Source organism: Danio aesculapii, chromosome 20, assembly GCF_903798145.1.
Source record: "Danio aesculapii chromosome 20, fDanAes4.1, whole genome shotgun sequence".
NCBI classification, from domain to species: domain Eukaryota; kingdom Metazoa; phylum Chordata; class Actinopteri; order Cypriniformes; family Danionidae; genus Danio; species Danio aesculapii.
This window is the reverse complement of record NC_079454.1, coordinates 26613505-26629102: the sequence shown is the minus strand read 5'-3', so window position 1 is coordinate 26629102 and position 15598 is coordinate 26613505. Positions and strand designations below refer to the sequence as shown.

Below are 15598 nucleotides of genomic sequence, written 5' to 3'. Positions count from 1 at the left end.
GGAAAAACAAGACCCCAAGAATTAAATTGACAACCCTACAAAAACCAAAATCACAAGGATGATTAGAAGCACCACATTTTTACAACTATTTTTGATAAAATAGGCTTCAAAACATACAGAAATGGATTAAACCTAACTCATCAGAATACACCTGGCAAGATATTGAAAAATCAATCTGCAAAGACATTAACATTTCAGAATTACCTTTTCACAGTCAAACAATCAAGAAACATCACTGTTTTAAAATGCCGACAATAGAAGCAACTCTGACAGCCTAGTGGAAATTTCATCAGGTCAAGAAAATCCCCACTCACACCATCTAAATACACCCCAATCTGGAATAACCCTGATTTCGTGGCTAACAAGAAACCACTTAACTTCAGCACATGGGCAGATAAGGGAATCACACAACTTCAGCATATCTTTAATAATAATAACCTTTTCGCATATAGCCCAGATATACAGCATTGCTTCTTGGAATATTTACAAATCAATTAAATCAAAATTACTTAACCAATCAATCAATCAATCTAGACCTTCCCCCTCAAATCTCAGAGTTTATTAATATATCTTCCCACAAAAAATTGCTCTTCCAAATATACAAAATGATATCAAAATCAGACAATGCATTAGTTCTACCAACTGCTAAATGGGAAAAAGACTTATCCATTACTCCCAATGCTGCATTCTGGACTCAAGCTTGCAAAAACACATTTTCCATGACTAAAAATGCTAATTTACAACTTATACAGTATAAAGTACTTCACAGATCACATCTAACTGGGCAGAAATTATTTAAAATGGGTTTCACGTCAGAAATATATTCAAGACACTTATGGCATTGCACTTCAATTAAAACATTTTGGGAAAAGGTTACTGACTCACTCTCCAACTTAATGGGATGTCACATCCCACTGTCTCCTTCCCTCTGCATATTAGGTGACATATCCACAATAGATATAAATAATACAAATGGTCAATTACTACTTGTGGCGCTAACTATCGCCAAGAAAACTATTCTCATGGACTGGAAATCCAGAAATACCATTCACATCTCATCCTGGAAAAATTTATTAACAGAATTCATCTCCATTGAAGATTCTCTTTGCCTGAAGCCATTCCTCAACAACACCTTCATCAGTACATAAACAAGAGGGAAGGGGGGAGGGGGGGTCAGGTAGAGGTAAAAAAAAAAGAAAAAAGTCTTTAATATCAAATCTAATTAAAAATAAATAAATTAAAAGGAAAAAACTAAAAGTTTTATATATTAATCTTATTAATACTTCCCCACATTATAATTCGTTATTTACATGCTTCTTTATTTCCCCTTTTGTTCTATTCATTCTCCTTTTTTGTTTCAATCAAATTTATTTTTTCTTTTTTTATTATTATTATTTATTTATTTATTTATTTAGTTAGTTAGTTAGTTAGTTAGTTAGTTAGTTTTTCCTCTCCTTTTTTCCACACCCAAGTTCCATATAATTTCAAATTTAAAGCTTAAGGTGCGTGCGATGTGGGGCCTGGTTTTACCAGTTTTTCCCCTGACCAGTCCAACAACAGACAAACAATAACAATTATTTGATTTTTTATATATATATATATATATAAAAAAAGTCCTCCTTGCATATACTTACATATACTACACTCACAGGGTAAGTGTGGCGTGGGCATGGCAGCCTGGGCATTGCATTGGACTGATCCACGCCACACGTCATACTTTTTTAATGCATTACAAAGCAACTGACCTTATATCAGAGCTTAAATCTTCCATCACCTCAAATGACTGTTAAAGCTGTTGTTGTTTTATTATTATTATATTTATTATTATCGACATTAGTATATTATAGTTATCATGTTTATCGTTCCTCCTCTCGATTTTTCATTCTTTTTATTATTATTATTAATAATACTTCATCATAGTATTACCTAATACCTAAATTTTTCTTTTCAATATTTTACTATCCATATATTATCATTATTATAGTAAAGTTTTTTCTCTTCTCTCAAAATTCTCATTGTTTTGTCTGCTGCAAATTGTTTCCACTTCCTTTTCTTATTTTCCTTTTCTTCTTCTACTCTTTCTTTTCCTTCCTTTTCTATTTTTTTCTTTTTCTAATCTTCTATTTCTTCTCTTTCCTTTTTCTACTTATTATTATTATAATTATTAACATTATTTGTCCTCTTCCTGAATTCCCAACCCCCCCTCACCTCCTCACTATTATCATTAATATTATTACTTCTACTTTTGTTACCATTATTATTATTACTGTCCTGACTTGTCCTGTTATCTCCTCATTATCATTATTACAAGTATTTCTATCATTGTCATTATTCAGGTTGCTGTAGTTGTAGTAGTAGTCATAGTCATAGTAGCGGTTGTAGTTGTAGTTGTTTTTTTTTAAGTAGTATATGTAGTAGTAGATGTCGTTGGTATAGTGGTATCAGAAGTAGTGGATGTGTAGTAGTAGTAGTGGTAGTTGTTGTAGTAGTATCAGAAGTAGTAGACGTTGTTGATGTAGATGTTGTAGTAGCAGTCATTGCTGTAGTAGTATCAGTAGTAGATGTAGTAGTAGTAGTAGTAGTATCAGTGGTAGCAGTCGTTGTAATAGTTTTAATAGTAGTAGACATTGTAGTAGAAGTAGTAGTAGTGGTTGTGGCTGTTGTAGCAGTAGTAATAGTTGTAGCATTAGAAACTCTCTGTGGTAGTAGTAGTTGGTGTATTACTTGGGATTTATATTATTATTATTATTGTAGTGGTTGTTGTTAATGATATATATATATATATATATATATATATATATATATATATATATATCATATATATGTTTGTGTGTGTGTGTGTGTGAGAAAGACATCAGATTTCTTAAATAGAAATATGATATATGGAAATATATGCAATCTACATATATGACATCCAAGTACATATTTGCAAAAAATATTTTGGAAAATTAACATATATATATATTTTCAACCACTGAAATTACAAATATGTACATGTATGCTTAAATTCATTCATTCATTTTCTTTTCAGCTTAGTCCCTTTATTAATCAGGGGTGGCCACAGCAGAATGAACTGCCAACTTATCCAGCATATGTTTTACGCAGCGGATGCCCTTCAGCCGCAACCCATCTCTAGGAAACATGTACGTTTAAATATTAGCTATATTTGTATGTGCTCATATATGGGCATATATGAAAACATACAATTTTATCAAAAATAATTGACCATGTAGCCTACATGTTGAACATATTTTATATATTATATATTTTATATATGTGAAATCCAAATATGAACATCAGGTAAATTGCTTATATATTTCCATATGTCAGATTTCCATATTGGAATATATTTGAAATTCAGGTTTTAAGCAGTCAGATATTTAGAAATCACATCAAGAATATGTGAATTACCTTAGTTAAGTCAATATGAGGTTGTGAAATATCCAGGTTGAAAACATTCCCAATAAACGGAAGAGGTGTGGGTCCAGGAGGAAGGTTTTTATGTGGCTTATTTCTGTTTCTCAGTTTGATTGAGATCAGCAGAAAGAGGATGAACAATAGCAATATCCTACCTAATCTGTCCACACGTCTGAGGTTAAAAGCAACAAAATGTTCCCCAATGCCATTTTAACGCGTTTACCTGTATTCTGCTCCGCTAACCTGTGTGCCAGTTGTTTACTTCCTGGTTTGCTTTCGTTTTTTAACTACAAAACAGTTGTCAAGAAATAAACACTTAAGAAGACTTGACATTCAGAGAGAGCGAGTCGAATTGTGTTTGTGAACGCATTAGTGTTTTTACTTTGCGTCTTCTTAACTTATTTTTCATTCGCCTAAATCAAGCGCGTGACGGCTTTTCGGCATAAATGATTGACATGAGCAACAGCAAATAGAATTCTAGTATGAACTGTAACGGAGCATTTCATTGGCTGGGCCTACAAATACGCCCCCTACACTGTAAACAAATGAAGTTTGAGTCTGCGAGGGACAATTACACACGAAATCAATCAACCGAAAACGTCTAGCAATCGACAAAAACATTAAACAAAAGAATAACGTTATAGATTTGTTTTTGTGACTTTTTGCAAAGTACCTAATAGGGGTAGGGGAGCGCGTGGCACAAAGTACGCGGGGTTAAATGTAGTTTTAAGGCATTTACTCAGGATTAAACATGCATGCTTTCGAGGTTTTTACCACAGTGTCGGCAGACGTCTTCCTGCCAATTATTGAAAAATTTCGTCGAAATTTGTATGACAAACACAAGATAAACCATTTTTGCAGCACAAAAGTATTTTTATTATACTCGACATTTTTTTTATTTGAAAAAAATCTGTGAAAGTATGAACGTAAAATCTTATATTGTTGTAATCACCGTCTTGTCTTCTAGGCTAAAAGATGAAACCATTTTGAAAGATGTAAGAAACACACAGTGACTGCTAGTCAGTTTTTAGGAAATCATGACACATCGGGGTTAGTTGTAACGGTGTTGGACACCAATTAATCAAACAAAATAATTTTTTTAATTTTGAGCGTAATGTTGAGAACTTTTTAAATAAAAATGTTTTTTAATAGTAAATATTGTTTTAATAGAAAAAACTATATATTTTACTGCTGATAATGCAAATAAATGCATTGTATAATAATGGATAAATGGATAATAATGCAAATACATTCAAATGTGCTTATCCAATAAACAAATAAATACATAAACATATTGTGCTATGTAGAATAAAAAAGAATTGAGCCAATTACTGAGCAAATATAGCTCCTATTTAAAGTAAACAGAAATTAAATTAACTGTGTGAAATCTGCCTTTGTAAGCATGTGTTACAACTAACCCCCTGTCTGTTACAACTTGCCCCGCAGGTGGGGTAAATAGTAACATTTATACTCCTGGCACTTTTGGCAATACTGCACAGTAACCATGGGTCCGGCGATCATAATTCCAGTGCTCATATGTAGGGGAGGTTTGTGTGTTGTTGGTAAAAAAAATATGGTGTGTCTAACCTCATAACTTTGTTCATTATTTGACCAAAACCAAAAAGTGTTACTTTGTGCCCCGCTCTCCCCTATGTTTCTCTCTCTTTCCTGGAATCATCCGAGGGCCTGATCTCTGCAATGTTTACATTTTGTTTCTCACCAGGGGCCTCCCAAGTATGGAAAGGCGGGGTCTGGGTTGTCTCACTTTTGACAAAACAAATTGCTTAGCCCCAAAAGAGAGCGTTTAGAGATTGCAGGGCTCCAGTACTGTGGTATTCAGTGGCAAAGGAAAAGTGCCATTTTCATCAACACAATGATCCTGCAGTTTATATATGAAAACTTTGATTTTAAAGGCTGGATCCTTTTAGGATTTGCTTTACTGCTGCTTTTAGATTTGATTAAATACTGGAATCCTACCAGTTTCCCACCGGGACCACGACCTCTACCATTTTTAGGAAATATTTTCACTGAAATTCAGGATTTCAGGAACATAAATAAGGTGAGTGAAAAACTCATAATGTGTGTATTTACATGTTGCCTTAAAACCCTTTTTTTAAAAGTCAGATTGTTTCTTGGTGAATGTCAGTTATAAACCCTTGCAGAAAATAAAACACTCATGAAGCATGCATGAATTGTGTCATACTCAAAAAAAAAGTGAAATTTGTAATTTTCTCTAAGGGAACATACAGACATTATATATTAATGTAAATATATTTTTCATTTCAGTTGGCTGAAGTCTACGGGACAATATTCAGCTTAAGACTAGGCAGTGAGAAATTGATAATTGTCTCTGGGTATAAAATGGCAAAGGAGGCCCTCGTTACTCAGAATGACAGTTTCATTGACCGTCCAAATGTCCCTCTGTTTCACAAAGTATTTAAGGGACTTGGTAAGTGCACTGAATGCTTAAAATTAAGGCAAAACTTTCACTGCCCACTTAATTAATACCTCTAATTAATTACTAAAATAATTTTATTAATTTATATTTTGAAGGTACGATACTAAGTAATGGATACCTGTGGCGGATGCATAGGAAGTTTGCGGTCTCCCACTTGCGAAACTTTGGAGTGGGGAATGAAAGTCTTGAGGTCAAGATCCAACAGGAGTGCATCTTCCTTTGTGATGCTTTTAAGGCAGAAAAGGGTATTTATTCACTAACTGTCTGGGAATTTAATCTTTCATGGGTTTTATGAATAGATAAACAAAATGGAAGAACTGACCAAATGTTTGTGTGTGTGTATATATATATATATATATATATATATATATATATATATACACACTGTGTTTTCTCTTAAATAGGACCTGTCGACCCCATGGTCACCTTAAACAGTGCAATCTCAAATATAATTTCCAGCTTGATATTTGGACAACGCTTTGACTATCATGATGAATATTACCAAAGAATTCTGCGTCTTGACACTGAATGCATTCAGTTATCAGGTTCTCCCAGGGCACAGGTACTGATTCATTATAGCATCCTTAGACACTACTTTCATATTCCAACTTCCTGTACATTTATTATAATCAATAGTCGGTATTCATCACCTGTTGTGTCATGTCTTACAGCTGTATAACGCATGTCCTTGGCTCTTTGAGTATTTGCCCGGCCCTCACCAGAAAATCTTTTCCAACTATAAGAAGATCAAAGACTTCCTGAGAGGAGAGATTATTAAGCACAGAGAGGACTGGGACCCTGCAAACCCACGTGACTTTATAGACAACTACCTGACTGAGATGGAAAGGGTAATTACAGTGTAATTTTCTATTTGACTTACACAGATGGTATATTTGTTGGATTATTTGTTTGGATATTAATCGATCAACCTATGTGCTGGATCATGTATTTGTTCATTTATTCTGTTTATCAAAAAGATAAAAATGCTAGATTTATTCTTGGTATTTTCAATGTATCCTTTGCAATGAACTTTTTTTTAAATAATGCTGATTACTTGGATAAACAAGACTGTTGTATTGTCTGTTCACATGGTGGTTTCTGATAACTCACAAAATCTTGTGAATAGCATTTAAATCGTGTAAAAGAGTCAAAACATTGACAGGAATTCTTTTGTTGCTCAAACCTATGAAGTGTGCATTCGCACTTATTTAAAAGAGATTTCATCAAACTAAACCATGAGTTTATGCGTATTGTGCCTAAATGTGTTTAATAATTCCCATTATTTACAGAAAAAGAGTGATCCTGAAGCTGGTTTTAACATAGAGGGGTTAGTGGTTACTTGTCTGGACCTGATTGAGGCTGGAACAGAGACCGCAACTACAACATTGCGCTGGGGTCTGCTCTTTATGATCAAGTTTCCAGAAATACAAGGTGAGTATACCGAGCAGATTTCTTCATTTTGAAGCTTACAAGATGGATTTTAACAAGATCTGCAAGTCATCTACAAGTGAAATGAAATGTCATCTGCAAGTTAGCTTGGGAATGCATCAGGTCCAGGCACTTTCCATATCTTAAAACACAGAGTATAGATGTAATATTTGTGTTTCATCTTTCAGAAAAGGTCCAGACGGAGATAGACAAGGTGATTGGACAGTCACGTCAACCCTGCTTGAATGACAGAGTTAATATGCCCTATACTGAAGCTGTGATTCATGAGATTCAAAGATTTGGGGATGTTGTTCCACTGGGATTCCCTAAACGGGCTGTTAAAGACACACAACTAGGGAAATACTTTATTCCTAAGGTATGCATTTCCATTTTATTGTACAGTGGGGTCTGAACTTGTGTAAAATGGAGAAGTTTTCATTCTCTCTTATTAGGGCACAGCTATGACAGTAAACCTGTCTTCAGTCCTGCATGATCCAAATGAATGGGAAACCCCAGACACCTTTAACCCAGGACACTTCCTGGATGAAAACGGCCAGTTCCGGAAAAGAGATGCCTTCATGCCTTTCTCTGCAGGTAATATTTTGTAAACCTACATCCTTTTGAATCAATTGATTTTGGTTTAGTATGAAATATGTTTTATCTTCAATAAGTGTTTGACTGACGGCATGTGTTCACAGGTAAGAGGGCGTGTTTGGGTGAAAATCTGGCTCGTCAGGAGCTTTTCATATATTTCACCTCTCTGCTGCAGCAGTTCAAAATCTCCAAGTGTCCAGGAGAAGAACCCAGTTTGGAAGGCGAGATTTGGTTCACGTATGCTCCTGCTCCCTTTCGCATTTGTGTGTCCTCTCGTTAGTGTGTGTACAGACATTTTTTAATGAGCTCAGTCTTATTTTTCTTTTGTGATAATGTAGTATACTGTATCTGCTAGAAAGTGTTGATGGACCAGAAAGTCCAAAGTGTTTAAGAATTTTTTCACCCTGATTATTTCCTAAGCACAGCCTGCAGTTATACAAGTCTGAGGCTTACAGTATATATCGTAATGAAGAATTTAAATGTAATAAGGTTTCAAATATAAAGAATAGCTAGCTATAGAATGCTTACCATATTACAATTATTGTGATTCATTGTAAAAATGCTTGAAGCTGTAAATAAAGCAAAGATTATTGATGTTATATGAAGTACTTTCTTATCAACACTCCATGTTTCTGGAAAATCACCTTGCAATTCTTAGTGTGCTTCACGCAGGTGAGTGGGCTTGACAAAACTACATTTAAAAAATGAATATTTTGATCATTTTCTTACTAAATGTGGCCAATAAATGTGGGTGCATTTAAACAAAACAGTTTTATTAAATAGTTATATCCCTTAAATATAAGAGTTTGGTCACCTAACATCTTCAGGAATGGAAAGAGAATACATTTAAATTTAAATGAGGTATTCCAAAAAACTTAACTTTAAAACTAATTTTTTTTATTTCATATTAAATTTGATATATTTTTATGTTTCTTATGATTTTTACCTGTTTATTAAAATTGTATTTTATATTTTTTCCCAACATATTAATTTGAGTGTGCTAATTTCTAAACTATGATCTCAATTTTTTTTTGTTAGATTAGTTCCAGTTTTAACTTTTGGTTGGATCTCATGTTTACACAAATATATTATTGTAAAGCATCCTACAGAAAATATTAAATTAAAAAGAAACCTGTGATGGGGTGTACTCATGTATGCTGAGTACTGTATATATACTGTAAGGAAAACTCCCCAGTATAAAGGGCATTTTCTCTCGAGAAAAAAAAGGGCAGCCACCCCCCTGCATGTGCCTGCAGTCTAGTATAAAAGTAAGCATTACACCAGTTTGCATTTACAGACTGCAGAGCTCAGATAAGACGAGGGGAACCTGACATTTTCTCCACCACCATGATCCTGCACCTGATATACGACAGCTTTGATTTTAAAAGCTGGATCATTTTCTTCGTTGTTTTTCTGATCATTGCTGAAATGATCAAAAATAGGACTCCATCCAATTACCCACCAGGACCATGGCCTTTGCCATTCCTGGGAACTGTCTTTACTACAATGGATTTTAAGAACATGAATAAGGTAGGATCTATATTCATTTTACACTAAACTGTTTTTCAGTTTACACTTACAATTGTCTTCATTCTGGGTCAGTTTTGGGCAGTAATTCAACACATTACAGTCATGTTTTTCTCTCAGTAACTAACAGTCAGCAATGAATAGTAGCACATGTTTTCTTCTGCCTCTGTAGTCTTCAAGCATCTGTGCTTTTTAGAAGTATTTTATTTTGGGAAACTTTTACTTCAATACATTACAAAGCACAATATTATATTTTTATTCCATTGCGTTTAACCTGTTACATGGTTTGGAAAATTGAACCGATGTGACTGCATCTGTTTTCGAGTAAACAACTCACTAAATCAAATGATCCGGTCAGAGTGAGTCTCCAATTAATCATTCACTAAATAATCAAAGAACAGAAGGTTCTTCTAATGTGTGCACATGGCATTAAAAACAAGTTCCTGTTTATTCTGAATTTTAGGATTCATATTTTAAGGACTACTATACATTATTTGTGAGAACTGCTGCATGTTTTGATTTGTTTTGGGTAAAAATTAAACATAACATTAAAACAAACCAATTTGCCTTATCAGTAAGAAATGATGTCAAATGAGTATGTTTGAATAACATTTTCCTGAATCATTAATTTGCCCTTTGTAACATTAGTTGAATTGCATTCTTCTTAATCATCAATTTGCCCTATGTAACATCAGTTTTTCTAATTCTGTTTATTTAGCTTGCTATTTATATGAGCTATTTTCACTTCTTTGCTTACTTGAATAAAAATTATCAGCTGTCGTTAACTGGTAGTATTACAAATAACTTAAATATACAATTTTCTTTCAAAATAAATACATTTGCAAGCATTACTTTTTACTTTTAATACTTCAGTACAAGCAGATTAAGTACTTTTTTTACTTTTACTCAGGTCAAATTGAACACTTTTACTGGCATTTCGACTGTTAATGTCAATGATTGTTAAAATAAAATATTTTCAATTCAATTTCAGTTGGCTAAAGTCTATGGGAAGGTGTTCAGCTTAAGAGTGGGAAGCGAGAAAATGATAATTGTGTCTGGATATAAAATGGTAAAGGAGGCCCTCGTAACTCAGAATGACAGTTTCGTTTTGCGTCCACCAGTCCCTTTGTTTCACAAAGTTTACAAGGGAATCGGTAAGTATGCTAACCATGATGACCCTAAAAATACCATTTTTATTCTCCTATACTGCTGGTGTTGTTTTAATGATAATCATCTTTATGTATCGTTATGCAGGTTTAACAATGAGTAATGGATACATCTGGCGGTCACACAGGAGGTTTGCTGCCTCCCATTTGCGGACTTTTGGAGAGGGGAAAAAAAATCTGGAGCTCGGCATCCAGCAAGAGTGTGTCTACCTTTGTGATGCTTTTAAGGCAGAAAAGGGTATGGGCCAAATGTCTGGCTGATTTAGTTAATTAGTAGTGAAAACAATTTGCCACTTTGATCAATATCAATGCTTTCTTCCAAACAGAACCCTTCAACCCTATATTCATTTTACACGGTGCTGTCTCAAATACCGTTGCCTGTTTGACATTTGGGCAACGCTTTGACTACAATGACGAATGGTATCAAGAAATTCTGCGTCTTGACAACCAGTGTGTTCAATTGGCAGGTTCTCCAAGAGTACAGGTACTGATTAATGACAACATTTTTAAGCTGCATCCAGACTGTATGATTTATGATTGTACTTAAGGATTGTCAGACTGTACAAAAATGATCTCCATGTCACGCTGTAAGATCCCAGCTTTCATATTGTCAGACAATATGATACAATAATACAATATTACAATCCAGATTTTTCATTCATTCATTTTCTTTTATGTTTTACATTTATGTTTTACGCAACCGAAACCCATGCAAACACGAAAAGAACATGCAAACTCAACACAGAAATGCCAACTACCAAGCCGAGGCCCAGCGACCTTCTTGCTGTGAGGCGACAGTGCTACCCATTGCCTCACCGCGTCACCCACAATCAAGTTTAACAATCAAAATTAATGAAAGTCAATAAACAGCTGGATTTCCCAGTGCTGGATTGCAGCTGGAAACGCATCTGCAGCATAAAACATACAGTAGGAAAATGAAAGAATGAATAGTTGGAAATCACACTGCAGAAAAGTGTCTCAAATATTCTGACACTGACAGAATTTCCTTCTTCTGGGAAATTTGATTGCAACAGCCATTAGCCGGCTTTGGAGAACTTGTCAAACAGGCGATCAATCAAAGATTGCATATTTAATTTAGGATTACTAAAATCTTTTACGATTTTTAAAATCACATGTGCGCCTGGCTTTATGGTGTTTTTTAACCTGGCAGGGTTGGTTTGTTAAAAATATTAACAAACGATTTTTCCGATGGTTAAGTAAACTTAAATAAATAAATAAATGAGTGAAATAAAGTAAAATAAATGATTCTTTCTTGTCAAAGTTGGCCACTACAATACAATAAATACTTCAGTAATTTCTGTTGTAAAATATACATCATTAAATTGTTTTGTATACCTACAGGTAGGGTCAGTCTTAATAATGATAATATGAATACTCAGTGAACGATGCCAAAATCTTTTACTAAACAACTAAACAAAACAACTAAACAGACTAAACAATCCCAAAAGAACCGATTGACACTTGAACTATACAAGTGTGAACACCTTTAAACACTTTCTTATCCCAGCTTCTTTTGAGGTGATTATAATTAAAAACCTTTATTCATCACCCATTATTTCATGTCTTGCAGCTGTATAATGCATTTCCTAAGCTCTTGGACTATTTGCCCGGCCCTCACCAAAAAGTATTTTCCAACTATAAAAAGATCACACAGTCCTTGAAAGAAGAGATTATTAGGCACAAAGAAGACTGGGACCCTGCAAACCCACGTGACTTTATAGACAGCTACCTAAATGAGATGGAAAAGGTAACTAATTAAATTTCGAATACTTGAATTTGAATGATTTAATATTAATAATTTGTTATATTTTTTCCCCAGAAAAACAGTGACCCTCAAGCCGGCTTTAACATAGAAAGTTTAATCATTTCTTGCCTAGACATAGTTGAGGCCGGAACAGAGACAGGTGCTACTACATTACGCTGGGGTCTGCTTTATATGATTAAATTCCCAGAAATACAGAGTAAGTTTGGTTTTATTTTACTCATATTGTCTAAATGTCCACACTTTGGTTCAAACTTGTATTTTCCTTTCAGAAAAGGTCCAGGCAGAGATAGACAGGGTGATTGGACAGTCACGTCAACCCTGCTTGGATGACAGAGTTAATATGCCCTATACTGAAGCTGTTTTACATGAGATTCAAAGATTCGGGGATGTTGTTCCACTCGGATTCCCTAAACAAGCAGCTGTAGACACAAAAATTGGGAACTACTTCATTCCAAAGGTTCTATTTAAATAGCTATATATATTGTATTTCTGTCGAGTCTGAACAAATGCAGTAGTTTTCATTTTCTCTTTATTAGGGAACCTCTATTACAACAAATCTGTCTTCGGTCCTGCATGATCCAAACGAATGGGAAACCCCAGACACCTTTAACCCTGGACACTTCCTGGATAAAAATGGCCAGTTCCGGAAAAGAGATGCCTTTATGCCTTTCTCTGCTGGTAATATTGTTTTTCTTCTGTTTAGCTTCTCAATATGTCATTTGCTCATCCTTTTATCGTTCAGGTATTATTTTAATGACCTAATAAAGATACACTCGAGTGAGGAAATTTTTTATGAACTTACTGACTAGATGAAATAAAATATTACTTCTCTACATATTGGAAAGAACAATTAGGATGAAATTATGACTAGAATCACTGTAAACTGACAGATGAATACTTTGGTAAGCTTCTTAATTAGATATTAAACCCATCTGTCAAATATACCTGTGCAAGCTTTGTAAACAGTTAAAAAAAAATTTTAATTGGTGTTAATTTTCTTACCCTCAGGGTATTTAAGATATACTAAAAGTGACTTTTCATCAGTAGAACAAAGATCTTAAACTTAACTGTGGTCCTTGCTGATTTATAAAATGCAACTCAATGACTCCTGGCACTTTGAAAGTCCAAAAACAGCCACTCTCCTTTGCCTTATTTCCTGATTTATTAGTGGTAGCCACAGCCAAATTAACTGCTAATTACTCTGACATAGGTTTTATGTGGCAGATGCTCTTCCTGCAGCAACTCAGCACTGGGAAACATCCATACACTCTCTTGTTCATTCACTACAGCCAATTTAGTATACCCAATTCAACAAGCATGTCTTTGGACTGTGGGGGAAACCAGAGCGCTCAGAGGAAACCCACACAAACATGAGCACATGCAACTTCACGCATAAATGTCTCCTGGCTGTCTCAAACCTTCTTGCTGTGAAGCAACACTGAAAAAGTCCAAAAACATTGAAGTATAATTAGATAAACTAAACTCAACATTATTTACAACAAATAGCTTCATATGGCAAATAGTGTCAGTCAGTAATTTTTTTTCAGCTTAGTCTCTTTATTAATCCGGGGTCGCCACAGCAGAATGAACCGCCAACTTTTCCAGCACGTTTTTGTGCAGCAGATGCCCGGCCAGCCGCAACCCATCTCTGGGAAACATCCACACACACACTCACTCACTACGGACAATTTAGCCTACCCAACTCACCTGCACTTCATGTCTTTGGACTGTGGGGGAAACCAGAGCACCCAGAGGAAACCCATGTGACCGCAGGGAGAACATGCAAACTCCACACTGAAACACCAACTGAGTCAAGGCTCGAACCAGCAACCTTCTTGCTGTGAGGCGACAGCACTACCTACTGCGCCACTGCGTCGCCAGTCCTAAGTGTGTTTACAACAATAAAGTACAAATTCTTCCGCTCCATTGTAAAAAAAAACAAACATGTTTCCATCTAAATATGCAAATTAGATTTATGCGCAAAACTGGAATAAAAATGTAGGAAACATATGCGTATAAAGCACAGTTTACAGCGATGAGTCTAAGAGGAATAAATTGGCGCCAAAAAGTAAAATACAATTTGCTGCAGTAGGAGAAGCCACGTTCGACCTTTTTTCTAATATAATAAATTACTTGCGCCCCATAAAACAAAGTCAAAATGCAATGCAATGGCTTTTGTTGGCTGCTCTTGTGGAGAGCAGCTGCTCAAGACAGTTCTAGGAGGTAATATTACTAAACTACTTTGATGATAGACTTTGGCAAAGGCATTTTAGAATGACCAAAAGTCAGTTGTCCATTAATGCTGTCCCATTGCGCATATCACATGATATTTTAAACAAAATCACATGAATAGTATTTATAGGGTAAATGTCTTTCAATCATAGCTTATGTGCTTGCCATCTTATTAGCTTAAAAGTTAAAAGTAGTAAATTAACAGCAAATATTACTTATTGGGTGCACTAGTGGACAATAACTTTCTGGTCTTTTAATTGGTCCATTTTACAAAATGTGTAACTTTACCTTTTTTACCATTTGTCTGCAGGTAAAAGAGCTTGTGTCGGAGAGCTGCTGGCTCGTAATGTGCTCTTCCTCTTCTTCACCTCTCTGCTGCAGCAGTTCACCATCTCCAAATGTCCAGGAGAGGAACCCAGTTTGGAGGGCGAGATTTGGTTCACATATGCTCCTGCTCCTTTTCGCGTTTCTGTGTCTGTACGTTAGAGCAAAGTCATTCAAATGAGACAGAAATGTTTGTGTCTTAGAAATTGCAGCAGTGTTTCAGTGTTGTAGCAGTTTAAATGTACATGTGTCAGTACAGTAGGTGATTTACAGATATGTCGATAAATATATCTTCATATCATTTCTGTGTCTTAGAAACAGAACAGTAAATAAGAAACAGTATTCGAGTGTTAGAAGTTTTGATTGTAATGTTAAATCTACATGTATTAGTACAGTAAGTGATTTACAGATATATGCCGATATATAATTCTCATGTAAATAAATGACACGTGAATTGAACATTTGTCACATTAAATATCCCCTTGTACAGTCTCATGCAAAAACCCTTTGAGTTACTATAACTAATAAAGTAAAGTTTCATAGACTACGCTACTAAGGTGTTTTTTGCACAAACTGGAGCCTCAACCCCATGAGTGCCCCCTTCCTTTTAAATCCTGAGAGACCTCCAGTGTACAGACCACACAATGCAAGGGCAAACTCCCTTTT

General features: G+C 35.0%; 2 protein-coding genes across 2 annotated transcripts; both read left to right on the top strand.

The window, feature by feature from the left end:
* Nucleotides 1-5200: 5200 nt before the first annotated feature.
* On the top strand, nt 5201-8496 carry LOC130247531 (cytochrome P450 2J2-like). The gene is made up of 9 exons (XM_056480810.1): nt 5201-5476; nt 5704-5866; nt 5971-6120; nt 6280-6437; nt 6547-6723; nt 7165-7306; nt 7492-7679; nt 7756-7897; nt 8002-8496. Exons 1-9 carry the CDS (start codon nt 5291-5293, stop codon nt 8175-8177), a joined length of 1482 nt encoding a protein of 493 aa, XP_056336785.1. The 5' UTR covers nt 5201-5290; the 3' UTR covers nt 8178-8496.
* A 676-nt stretch (nt 8497-9172) lies between these two features.
* LOC130247533 (cytochrome P450 2J2) lies at nt 9173-15479 on the top strand. The gene is made up of 9 exons (XM_056480811.1): nt 9173-9427; nt 10416-10578; nt 10679-10828; nt 10917-11074; nt 12182-12358; nt 12431-12572; nt 12646-12833; nt 12913-13054; nt 14919-15479. Exons 1-9 carry the CDS (start codon nt 9245-9247, stop codon nt 15092-15094), a joined length of 1479 nt encoding a protein of 492 aa, XP_056336786.1. The 5' UTR covers nt 9173-9244; the 3' UTR covers nt 15095-15479.
* The last annotated feature ends 119 nt before the right edge of the window (nt 15480-15598 follow it).